Genomic DNA, 12,483 nt, shown 5'->3' with positions numbered 1-12,483 from the left:
CACCATGGGAAGGGACACCTTCCACTAGACCTGGCACTTCAAAGCCCCATCCAAACTGGCCTTGAACACTTCCAGGGTTGGGGCATCCACAACTTCTCTGGGCAACCTGCTCCAGTGGATGCTTTTCTTATCTTTCTTCCTCTTTGTGTTCAGTTCAGCTCTATCTGCACTATTAATTCAAGCAAGCTAGAAGCCTCTTCTCACCTCCAGTTCCCTTCCTGCAGACGAAACTGTTCTCTGCAAAATGGCCCTTTCTTTGCCTGTTTTTGTCTTTTTGCCTCCTCTGATTCTGGTTTAGATGCTCTTCTCTTTTCTACTTGTACTTAACTGTAGTGACTCCAGACTATAGTAGTGAGCGTTTTCTTTCCTTTATCTCCCAGAATCTGCTCTCAGTAATGCTTTGAGTAACAGGGATGACATGATTTAACTGCATTTAAGACTACAGGCATACATTGTTTCATTCAACCTGACTTTTTGTTAATCATTTCACAAATCATTAAGCCATTTCCTTACAGAGCCTGTTGAGACTTTAGGCAGACAAAAGCATTTCAGTTTTCAGGATACTAAATAGCTGTATGCTTCCACCAGGGACACGAGAGAGGTGCCACAAAGCCCAAGGCACGTACCTAAAATGGTAGCAGATTGACTAATATTCTTAGAATATTTACATGTTTTATCAAGGTCATATGAGTGCTGGATGACCATCAAGGCACCCAAACTGGAAACTAGGGGAAGGAGAAGAAAGACTCCTTTGTGTTGGAGAGGAAAGACAGAGCCAGGTGAGGTCTGGAAGGGTCTGGTTGGTCAGCTGAAGTAAATGCAACCATGACCACACTGATCTGAGTCCTAAACCTCAACGTAAAAATAAGAGGACCCCGAGCCTCCAAAGCAAAGGTAAGCTTGAGGCACAAACCATTCCTTATGCTGCAGAGAAGAGTAAAATGTTTCTTTTAGTCTCAGTTGGGGCTGATCTGACTATTTTATTTGAGGTAGGGCTACTACAGACTGGTAACAAACCATGTATTTCTTTGATCTTTACTTGGCTTGTTTTTGGTGCTGAGGAGGGCTGAGGGGGGTAGATTTCAGCAAGAAACTGGTTATTACATGGTGAATCAGATGCCTCAAAATACATGTTTTGTACATGCTGGTATCTCCTAGGGTACCTGTCTGGCATTCCAGGAAGGCACAGCCTTCCAGTTGGTCCTGAGTCTAATCTGTCCAGACATCTTTTCTGGGTGGCTCAGGTATCCTTTGGCCCATGAAACAGCAGGAGGTCTTATGCTTAAGTGCTGAGCTACTGCCTAGATGAAATACTCATTTGGTAATGTCCACCTTCCTTCTGAATATGTCTGCATGTTCCACCTCACACACAGCTAGGAAATTCTGCCAAAATATTATTTTACATTTCCTACCCTACTGAAAGTTATTCTCATGATTTAAAGAAGCCATCTGTGCACTTTATTCTCTCTGCTCACTACCCCTGCTTCCCAAACATGCATGGCTAAGCCAGTCCAATCAGTTATGAACCCTTCCTGCTTCCCACATTGCATTGCCAGGAGTAACAAGTTGCTTAGAACGTCAGCTGTCTCTGTGTGGATTATGCCCACAGGCAGCCAGGAATCTGGACAAGACCTGCGAATCTGGCACTATATTCAGTATACCAGTATATGGTAGATTCTTAGCTACACTATTTACATATTCTTCCCACTGCTCTGACAGGAGCTCCTGAGAGCTCCTGCTTCTGGGCTTAGCACCGGTGAAGCAGCGTGGGTGTCTTCCCACAGGATGCAATCATGTCCTTAAGCCTTGCTCCTGCGACAGCCAACTGAAGCTTACCCTTTGCGCCTCAGCTGGTATATAGCTGCACCCTTAGAGCTAATTTGCCAGTGTGGAAAAGCTACTGTGACAAAACAATTCTGAAGGGCTTCCTTGCAAATGAAGGAATAGTTTCTGTGGCATTAAGCAGATTTATCTTACCCATGAATAACTTTGTTTTCTCTTGCACTGACTTTATCTAAGCCCCATGATAACTGCATTTGCAAAATGGATTAAGAACATGGATCAATCTGGCTGGCAAGTATCCAAGTCCCTGTGAGGACACCAAGAGACACACGGAGGTCACATCTTGTTAGCTTAATCATGGAGGTATATTCAAACTTCAAACTTTAAGCACTGCCTCCAATTTAATAGCGATGCAAATCTACCCTTTTTGGTATAATCGTAATTTTAATCTGTAAGGAGGTACAGTATTCTGATGATTATGAAGTACCAACAGATGTGCAGACTGAAAAATACTGGGAAGTCATTGTTTGAGTTCATATAACTGGAAAGAAGAGAAAGTAATCGCCAACGCTGGGGCATGAATAATATAAATAATAGCAGCTCCTTGTGAGAAGTCAAAGGTAGATACTATAATTTCTTTGGACTTAGAACAAGTTAAAAGAATATAAGGAGTTCATGGATCACAAAACCAGTGTATCCTACAACCCATGCTCCATCATTTCCTTCTCCCTAACCAACCATCCTGCCTTGAATTAACCTGCTTGAATCTGCTGGGTGGCTATTATGTAATTAACCATCAGTCTGTACAACTGCCAACTAAAATCTATTTATTGACAGTTTTTTTGTTACTGTGTCAGAACAACCATTTAGTGAAACAGCCTCTTCCTGTTCCTGCTGTTTACCTTCTTGTCTATTTTCCAAGTACAGTCAGAGCTTCCTTTAGACTTACTCTGGCTGGGCTCAGATGACCCTACTCTTCCAGTTTCCCTTTGTTAGACAGTCTCATCACTCTTTTGCACTGGGGGAGAGCCCTTTCCCGGAACCTGCACCTTTCAGAAATCACCTTTCTGGAGTCCAGAGTTGAAGACAGGGGAAGGCTTTGGGACCCAGTGCATTGGCACAAACACTTTGCACATTTCTTAGGAGATAGTAACATCACTACACACTAGAGACTGCACGCTCTTTTCTTTCCATGGTCATATTGTACTGGTGGCTTGTAGGTACCTGAGTACAAACAGGACATTTTCCCTTTGATTTAGTTGTAGAGCTCCACTTCTGATTGCACAGACTTGCTTAAAACCTGTATACCAGGCAGGACCTAGTTTTCATGATTTCATAATTGCCTAAGTTAGATCCAAAGTCTCTGTTTTCCTTCCACTTTGCATATATTAAACTTTCGCTTCACCACACTTCCAATGCGATAAATTCCATTTCTGTAACTTCACTCCCATTTGCCATTTTGCCCTCATGTTCAGAATCGTCATCCTCACCAAAAACAGAAATGAAAAGTAATTACACTTGGAGGCCACACTTTTGCTCTTTTGATACATATGGCTAAAATTTATTTTGACTTTCTTTGCAGGTTTTACCTCAGTCTGCTGGTCAGCAAGTCTCGCTTTAACTCTGTACTGCCTGGAATCTGTTACTTCTGAAACTTGGTTTTAAATCAAAAGCTTTATTTAGAAGCCCTATTTTTTTTTTACCCTTCCCTTCAATTTACTTGAAACCAGTGCAAGATCCCATAAAGTTATATCACATAGCAGAAACTTCCTGAGAAAGAACAGAGAAAAGGGGATATACGTCAGTGTGGTTGCTGTGTATAATTTTCATGATGACTCTTGTCAGCCTCAGTTTACAAATTATCTCAGACATGGATATGCCTACAGTACAATCAGGAACTCTGACAAATTGGTGACTGTCTTGCCAGATGGGCAAGAGGAGGCTGCCCTCCTCAGCCCTATGTGTGTTATTCAGTTCTGGCATGGGGTTTCTCTGAGGGTGGCATCTGCAAAGCAGTATTGAAAGGTTTCACTACCACTTGGATGTGACTCACCAGAACACAGATGCCCTGGATTTTCAGTCCCAGGAGCTACAAATCCTGAGGCACTGCGCTACAGGGGGATGTACACACCTCTCTGCACGCTGGGAGGTCTGCATGGTGGAAGGATGGCATCCCCAACACTTCTTCCACAGAAACAAGGTCACACAAACAGACAAGCCACATGAATGAAATTCACTCAAAAAAAATACCCTTTGAAATCTGAACAAGTCTTTTAAAGGTGAGGGTCTGTGCTCCTCGATACAAATATAAGCAGCAATAAATACCTCTGCAGTGCAAGAATGCTTATTAACCTGGCTCTGGATTGCCAGATACCCTCTCTGCAGGGCAGGCAGCTATTAAAAGCTTGGTACTTGTTATCCTTTTATCTCCCTTGGATGTGGTGTAGTGAAGCAGAGCATGCTGATACATTGCCCAGATATGGTGCCTACAGATGTCCTAACAAATAAACTCTCTTTCAGGATTTGGTTACGAGTACTTGAGATTAGTTCAAAAGGAGAGTCTGTGGGAATGTCTTTCTTAGGCTGCTCTTCAGGGTGCATTTCTTTTCTTTCATCACCTCTCTCTTCATCCTGATAATCACTGTGCAAAAGAGAGGTGCAGTATGTCACCCAGTGATGCTAGAATATAATGAGTACCATCAGGAATTCTGCTTGTCTTCCGTAAAAATCTCATAACTGAGGGCTATTTCAAAACTCCCTGTCAGTTCTGTGCCCATATTTCTTAAAAAACAACACTTAACAGCCATCATTTCTCCAGTCAGGCTCATAATTCCTTCTCTCCACATTTTTTAAACAGCTACCTCATCTCACATCACTCTTAGCATAAACTGAGGTTGACTGATATCTGGATAATATCAGTCGTTCTTTTCTGATTAGTTACATACACAGAAAGGGGTTTCAGATTTTGTTTAGCTGTACTGTCCTGGCTCTGTCTCCTAGGATAGAGAAAAAAAAAAAAAAGGCAATGTTTCTGTCTTTGCAGGTTAAGCTTTCCTGCATAAAACCAAGAAATGTGCTTCTGTTTCCCTTTGTACTGAACTTACCTGCAAAAGGATCCTATTTCCATCATGGTCTTCTGTCTGCCACCTGCCTTCACTGATGGGGCTGCACGGGTTGGGTAAGAGAGGCACAAGCTGCCCCACATCTTTTACTCTGAACTCCAGCACTGCTGACTCTGTCGTCATTGGCACCTGGCCCTTTGGAAGTTTCTTTAGAGAAAACTGAATGTCTATTTCCATGTTAGAATAGATAGGAAAAACACAAAAGTCTGCTTTTTTCTGACATACCGGTCTTTTCAATATTAACTCATACAGTTTCAAAATGTCCCCAAAGTTTTCATTCCTGCAGTATATGGTGAAGCGGATCATTTCTTTCCCGTAGTGCACTGGGCGAATGGCCCACAGAGGAGTCTCTGGAGCCAAAGTGTAAAAGTCTTGGCTGCATGGCATGTAAGGGAGGAATTTCCCATGCATTAGCTCTGTGTGGTGGTAATGCCAAGGTGGCCGCTGAAAGGTTTCATGGAGCTGCAAGATTGGTTCTTCTCCATACTCCTCCTGCAGAAACAGAATGACGGCAAGGGCTGGCTGAGAAACACCAGCCTTAGCTGGCTTCCTGCGCTTCTTGGGCAGTCGTCTTTCTGAGACTCGGAACAGCTGGAGGTCTGGATGGATCCAGGCTAGAAGCTTATCAATGGCTTGCTGAAGAGTCTTGGATTCACCTGGGTCTGTGATAATATGTACACTAACAAGGAATGGGTCTTGTATGCCTTCCACAGAAAGTTCACCTGAAATATATATAAAAAATCCTTTAGGATTTGTAACCAAGCTGTCAACATTTAGGTGATCCTTAAAGAAGGCACTGTCCACTCAGTCACAGTGTGCTTTTTTTTTCATCACTCTGAAGCTCACCTGTATTAAACAAAAAAAAATTGTACAGAGATACAGCAACCAAGAAAACAATCAGAAGGCAGAGAAACTTCATCAAGCATACCATAAGTTACTGTTTCTGCTGAAGTAGCATCCGAAAGACATTACTCAGTGTGCATTTCTGTGTTAGAAAAGAGCTGCTCCATGTAGCTGAGGTAGGAAAAAAAAAATACTGACATAAAGCGGGGCTGAAAGGGAGATGAGTGATGTGCAGAATGATCATGATGGACAATGTTCATTCCACCTTGTTTTAATTTGTGCCAACTGGCTTCAGCCATGGAAATCACACCACTGAACTCCACTCTATCACCCCGATGTTGGAATTTTCTTAACGCTCAGTTAAGAATGTTTTGTGTCCCGGAGGAAATTGTTCTAAGAAGTACGGTGAAGTCTGTAGGGAGAGGTAATATCTTTTATTACAACAACTGATACAGTTGTGATTAAAAAAAAAAGAAATAAAGAAAAAAAAAAAAGCAGAGAAACCTTCAGGCACATAAGTCTTTCTTCAGGAGAATATATTACTTGTCCCAACAAATCCTCCACTGTTTATATCTTCAGACTATCAAGACTATAATACTACTGCTTCAAGGTTTTTATAAGATTAGGGAAGACTCATAAAAGCAGGAAGCACACAAAAAAATTACACTTACTCAGGGGAAGAAAAAAAACCTCTAGTTAGTCTTGGCAATGTTCACAGGGGCTCTATCTGTTGTTTGTCCCTGAAACCTCTTTGATAGCTCAGAAGCGAAGCAATGTCTGGTTGAAGGGCTGAGGAGAAATTGTTACTTCTGTTCTTCTGGAGTTGCATGCCAATAAAGATGCATGTGCATGGTGATCCAAGACAGTTTAATAAATTAGTCAGGTAACCTTGATATTTCTGCTGAAATGGTTCCCCTTGTGTGGTGTTCTGAAACCACCTCCATGTCTGAGACTCTGAGCCTAGGCACAAAGCCCAAATGTGTGAAACCTTGGAAAGACTTCCCAAGCTTTTAATTGTGCAGACCACATTTAACAGGGGGATTGTCTCGAAGGCTATTTCCCCTCCTATTAGCAATCAGTACAAACCTCTCCCTCCTCCTTCCTGGCATCAGAATAACATTCTTGTGATACTTCACCAATTGCTTTAATGGAAAAGCAGCTTTATACGAGTAGTGTATTTTTGTTGTCTTTCAATACAGAATAGCTGTAAGACCCAGAGAAAATCTAGATGCAACTCATAGCTTTTGGAACAGAGATGGCTGGTAAACATACCATCAGCCTCAATTTGAAGCTGCAGAAAGATATAGTATGCACAGCAAATAGCAAGCATGCATCTTGCCTAAGGGAGATTACAGAAAAATCAAATAAGTAATCAAAAATACAATTACAGTGGAGTTCTTGTATCTCTGCGTGGAATGGGTGATGTGGAGTGACTTTGTCAGATGGCTAATGGAAGAAAAAATTGAAGCAAAAAGAAAAACTGTGTCACTATGTGGCTAGAGGTTTGGCTGTAGCAATCATTACGGGTAGGTAATTCTTTGAGATATCCCCATGTGGGGTGGTCACAGTGTGGGAGAAAAACAAAGAGGAGTGTGGGGGAAGGTCCTCTCATGGTCCTTTACATGGGGCAGCAGGACAGGAAGGAAAACAAATTGCAGAGGACAGTGATCTAATAAAACCAAAAAGAAAGTAATCACCATAGCTACGCAGTCATTCATTTTCTAAGACTGGAATAGAAGATGTTCAGCTCTTTTCTCCCTCTGATTCCTTTGTTACACAAATGTTATCAAAGCCTGCAACAAGTGACAGGCTAGATATTTATGCATATAAATGACTGGAGCTCTGAAAGAAGGCTGGGCACAACAACGTGAAGCAGAGAGTCGTCGTTGCTGACGCCTTCTTGCTCTGCATTGAAAAAAAGTCCCTGAGCACGGCTTTTCTGCCCTCCTGTTGCTCAGCATGGTGCATGGACACTGAATGGCTAACGCATTTTTCACAAGTAGAGCCTTGTGGCAGCCAGTGCCTGCATTAGTATTCTGCAGCCATCACTGCCTGTACCCATCAGCACCAGATGCTCACAGAACCAGCCTCAGAGGCACAGCACAAAGCCATCGTTAGGAGCTGGGGTTATACACAGAGCAGGGCAAATCATCTCTTTTTTGAGCTAGAAGCAAGTCAGTTGAGGGGGAAAAAGTGTAACAGATCAGTGGAGAAAGAGCTTCAGTTCTATTTTATGTTATGCTTTTACTGTAACACTTTTACACCTTTCATTATGTGGCTTCTGTGCTTCTAAAATGGCAGCCCTTTCTATTTGGGTAAGAAAAAGAGAAACTTAAGAAAACCAGAAATATGAGGCAAGAGGAAACTTTCCCTGAACTGACATCAAGTTGCAAATTGTTTCTATGTTACTAACAAGTCTTTTTGCTCCATCTGACAAGGAAGGAGGGGAAACAACACCATTTCTCATGACACAGTTCAATTTGCCCCTGGCAAATTGTTACAGAAGCAAATGAAAGCTCTGCATATGTATTAGCCTTCCTGTGTTACTAGTTAATCCCACAGAAAATATCAAAATGCTGAGGCATCTATTTGAAAATAAGCTTCACAGTTCTCATAGCTGTTACATTTTTTCCCTTTCTATGACAGAGGGGGATTAGCTCTTTTTCAGTTGGCAAGCACTAACTTTGCTAATAGGTAATTACCACCAGGATTGAGAGAGTATTTTACAATTTTAAACTTTTTACTCTTGTGTTAGGTATTATTAACCACCCATAAGAGGTTAAAGCAGCAGCGCAAATGCTGTGGGGCTGTCAGACCTGATGTCTTAAAGCTGGAAGTAGAAGGTGGCCTGATATTTTATGACTGAGCTTTGTATGGATCCTTCTCTGTATAATATTTTTATTTTGTTGCTGATGTGATATTGCTGAGCAGAGATAAAAGAAAGTCCTGCACAGCAGAAGGGAAGTCTTTCCCTGTGGTTCTTCCTTCTCTCCTCTCCCTGCCCAGAAACCACCATCTTTTCATCAGAAAGACAATATGACACGAAGCAGTGGGTCCTGTCAAGTCTGTCTGTGCCAGCTACCTCATTTTGGTTTGACTTCTCTAAAGTTGAAGCTGCCTTGGCTAGAGAATAGACAGGACAGGTTGCCTACACCCCTTGCTGTGTGCATGGAGAGAGGCAGCCATCTCTGAAAAACCTGTGGAGGATGATCTTTCCTTCCTCATTCTTTTCCTCCCCCCTCACTCCAAAGGGAAGAGCAGTACCTGCAGAGAACAATCTTCTTGGTATCCAGAGCTGTCCAGCCCTTCCCTGCCTGGAGGCGCCTGGCTGGATGGCTACAACAAGGGCTGGTGAACGGTGTAGAGAACAGGTCTTAGGAGGAGCAGCTGAGGGAGCTGGGCTTGTTTAGCCTGGAGAAAAGGAGGCTCAGGGAGTACCTCGTTGCTCTCTACAACTGCTTGAAAGTAGGTTGTAGTGAGGTGGGGGTTGGTCTCTTCTCCCAAGTAACAAGCAATTGGACAAGAGGAAATGGCTTCAAGCTGCACCAGTGAAGGCTTGGATTGGATAATAGGAACAGTTTCTTCACCAAAAGCATTGTCAAGCTTTGGAACAGGCTGCCAAAGGAAGTGGTGGAGTCACCATCCCTGGAGGTATTTAAAAGATGTGTAAATGTGGCCTTTAGGGACATGGTTTAGCGGCAGACTTGGCAGGGCTTGGTTAACAGTCAAATTTGATGATCTTAGAGGTCTTTTCCAACCTAAATGATTATATGATTCTATGACCTGGTGACACAAATGTCCATGAGTGAAGTGGGAAGCAGTGGGTTAAGGGCTCTTCCCCCTTAGGGTGGTGGTTGAGGGGGCAGCCACCACCCCTGAGAGGTGCCAAAAAGACTCAGGTATCTGGTAACATCATTCTTAATGCAGCTGGCCAAGAAGGCAGGGCTCCTGGCTCAAAGCAGGCACAAGTGGATGCAACATCAAGTCAGCAACCCCAGCATCTGGGAAGCAGCGAAACTCATCTGAAAATATGGGGAACTGGAGCTAACACTCCTTCCTGGAGTATGTATGCATTTAACATTAAACCACACAAGTGGTAAAATGTCCCTAGAGTTTTCTTCCATACCACCTGCATAATCCTAGAGTAGAGAATTCTCCCTCTTTCATTTGTTTATTGGCCCTGGCTCTCTTGCATTGCTTGCTCCAGCTAAACTATGGTCATGACCCGGCAGTCTGGTCCCTCTTTTACACTGTGACACACACAGGTTGCATTCCCCCTTGAACTAAAACCAGTCCTGTCCTTTTCAGGGTAGTGTTCCAACCCCGTTTTTATTGCAGGAGAAGTCACCATCAGCAGTCTAGATGAGATCTGATTTTCCAGGCTTCTCCAGTGGACTAAACTCAGCCTGTAGCAGAGCTTAGGAAGGATTTAAGTATCTGTCTCCCTGAAATATCTCTCCTAACTGTTTTGGTGAAACAAGGTAAGAACCTAAAGACCTCTCTGACTTGCCAGGAGGTATTTAATGAGGAATTACCTACAGGGTTAGGCAAACTTGGTAAGTATGTGAGCTAGGACTGAATTTGTAACAAAGAAAGATTTTCCAGGCAGACTGGTTCCTGGCCCCAGTTTGTGCATGGGAAAAAGCATTTCCAAACTTTGGTAGGTATTTTCAATATTCTAGTCACCTACATTTTCAATCGTTTCTTCAGGAAACTCAGAGGAAATATCCAACCTAAAAATACTTGACTTTTTTTTTTTTTTCTTTTTTTTTTCTTCTGACTTGCATTATTCAGTCGGGAATCTGAACATTGGAACAGTAACTTCCATTTCTTCCATTTTTCCACTGCAGCATGCTGCTTCATGGGAACCAACACCTGAACATGTCTTACACTGTACAGACCAGATCCATTTATTGCTACATCAAGCATTTCATTCAACTAAATTGCATGATGCAGTACCAGAGATGTAAATCAAGCAGTGGGAGAGGGTCAGAGCAAATGTGCCAAGCTTCTGGACTGCAATTCCTGTCAAGCAGTACTTCATTATCAAGACATAACCGCTATCAGGAAGTAATGAAATAATTCAGACTAGAAAGTAATGAAATAATTCAGAATAGAACATTACAGATCACTGTAATTTTTTAAATTGTTAATCAATCAAAATATTTCATCTGTGGGAATGTAAAATAACCCCAAACACTGTATAAATAATGTCATCAAAAAAAACACTATCATATTTCCAATCAAAATTTCCTGGGATTTCCGTTGCTCAGAAAATGTACATACTTCTTTATTTCAATCACATTTCAAAACACAAAGAAGTGTCAAAGTGGTAGAATTTCTCAGTGAACAGGACCTTCACATTTTGTCTGAGTCCAAGGCAAGACTGACCAATTTTGGTGTACTAATCGAAAGGCTCATGGGCAGACACAAAGGCAGAGGCTATTTTCATAAACAAGGAGCATCACTTTATGGGCAGCTGCAACAGAAGCAGTGCTGGACACCCTGGACACCTCTGGCACCAGAACCCACTGTTAGGTCATGCTTTGATGAATTATGCAGCATCAATAATCTTTTGAACAAGCAGATGTGACAGATTCACCAGCTCTTCCATTCTCTTTCCCTGTTGTTTAATAGCATCTGACAAATGCAGGGCTGCTGGATAATGTGCATCTCAGCATGCCCTGCTTTGCACACCACCTCAAACTCATGAAGGACATTCAGAAGCAAGAAGAAAGGGGATATTCTGCACAGCAAAGCATCAAGAGGAGGAACCTCTTTCACACTCCTCTCAGAACAGCATTTTCCTGAGGAGCTGCAGTTGAACATTCTACAATGGTGTCAGGATGCTCACTCCTCCATCTGTACTAAGGTAGTACAGACAATGCACAGCAGCCCAGCATACAAATAAGAATACCAAAATGGTCAATCTGCTCCTCCAGTTGCTGTACTACAAAAACAACAACAACAACAACATTGCAAAAATAAAGCTCAAAAATTAAGCCCATGTCTGATGGAGATAAAAAGCCTTCTCCGGTAGATTAATATGAACAGCCTTACAAGTCACTGTGCCCTTGGGCATCATTGCCCAACCAACCCTGAGGGAATGAATCTTACAAAAAACCTGATACTTAATGTCCATGGAGGCCCTGCATGATCAAGCCAAGGCAATGTAGATGGTGCAGCTATTGCTGAAACTCCCCAGTGTGCTACAGCTGCAGTGAATTATCATCCCTCCCCCACAAATTACCTTCCCCTGCCCTGCCTAAGGGTAACTGCATGATCAACTTCAGCGCCTGTTGAAAGGGGCCATCTCATATTCTTCACCTCTCCATGCATTCCTGCTCACTCCCTTCTGTTGGCCTGGGCACTTGTGTAGCTACATGTCCTATGCTGATCATGCAACACTACTGATGCTCACTTTCCCATTTGCAGCCATATGGTCTATAGTGCCAAGATTGCTGCCTTGGCCCTCTTTAGAGCCATATGGCCCCCCATCTTCTTCATAGGAATCACAATTACTGTGGCACAGAATCATCCCAGAGAGAGTTAGGTACCTGAAGGATGTCCCTCCAGCAGGAAGCTGGTTGTACTTGCTTCCCTTTGTAGCCCAAGGTGAGAGACAGAATTAAACCTTCAAATAAGGCCCATCACTCTCTACTGTACATCCTTCCATCCTGGATGCCTCATCTCTGCAACTAAAATGGAGGGTAAGTTGTGCCTATGTGCATATCTT

At 42.7% G+C, this 12,483-nt stretch overlaps 2 protein-coding genes across 4 annotated transcripts in view; both read right to left on the bottom strand.

The window, feature by feature from the left end:
* SERPINE3 (serpin family E member 3) overlaps positions 1-5,021 on the bottom strand; it is a 58,520-nt gene extending 53,499 nt beyond the window's left edge. The window contains exon 1 of the mRNA XM_050331379.1: positions 4,887-5,021. The gene's annotated coding sequence lies outside the window, so the exon portion shown is untranslated. The remainder of the gene's footprint in view (positions 1-4,886) is intronic.
* The window catches only part of FAM124A (family with sequence similarity 124 member A), a 56,365-nt gene that overhangs the window by 23,921 nt on the left and 19,961 nt on the right, over positions 1-12,483 (bottom strand). For 2 of the 3 annotated variants that reach the window (XM_050331377.1, XM_050331376.1), the window contains exon 3: positions 4,887-5,626. In XM_050331377.1, the coding sequence (XP_050187334.1) occupies positions 4,887-5,626 (740 nt within the window). Of the gene's footprint in view, positions 1-3,896; positions 4,779-4,886; positions 5,627-12,483 lie in introns of those variants that run through there. The other variant, XM_050331378.1, reaches the window with a different exon arrangement.

Source organism: Myiozetetes cayanensis, unplaced genomic scaffold, assembly GCF_022539395.1.
Source record: "Myiozetetes cayanensis isolate MyiCay16 unplaced genomic scaffold, myiCay2020 scf5-8, whole genome shotgun sequence".
NCBI lineage: Eukaryota > Metazoa > Chordata > Aves > Passeriformes > Tyrannidae > Myiozetetes > Myiozetetes cayanensis.
Note: the sequence above shows the minus strand (reverse complement) of the source record. Positions and strands in the feature narration are given on the sequence as shown.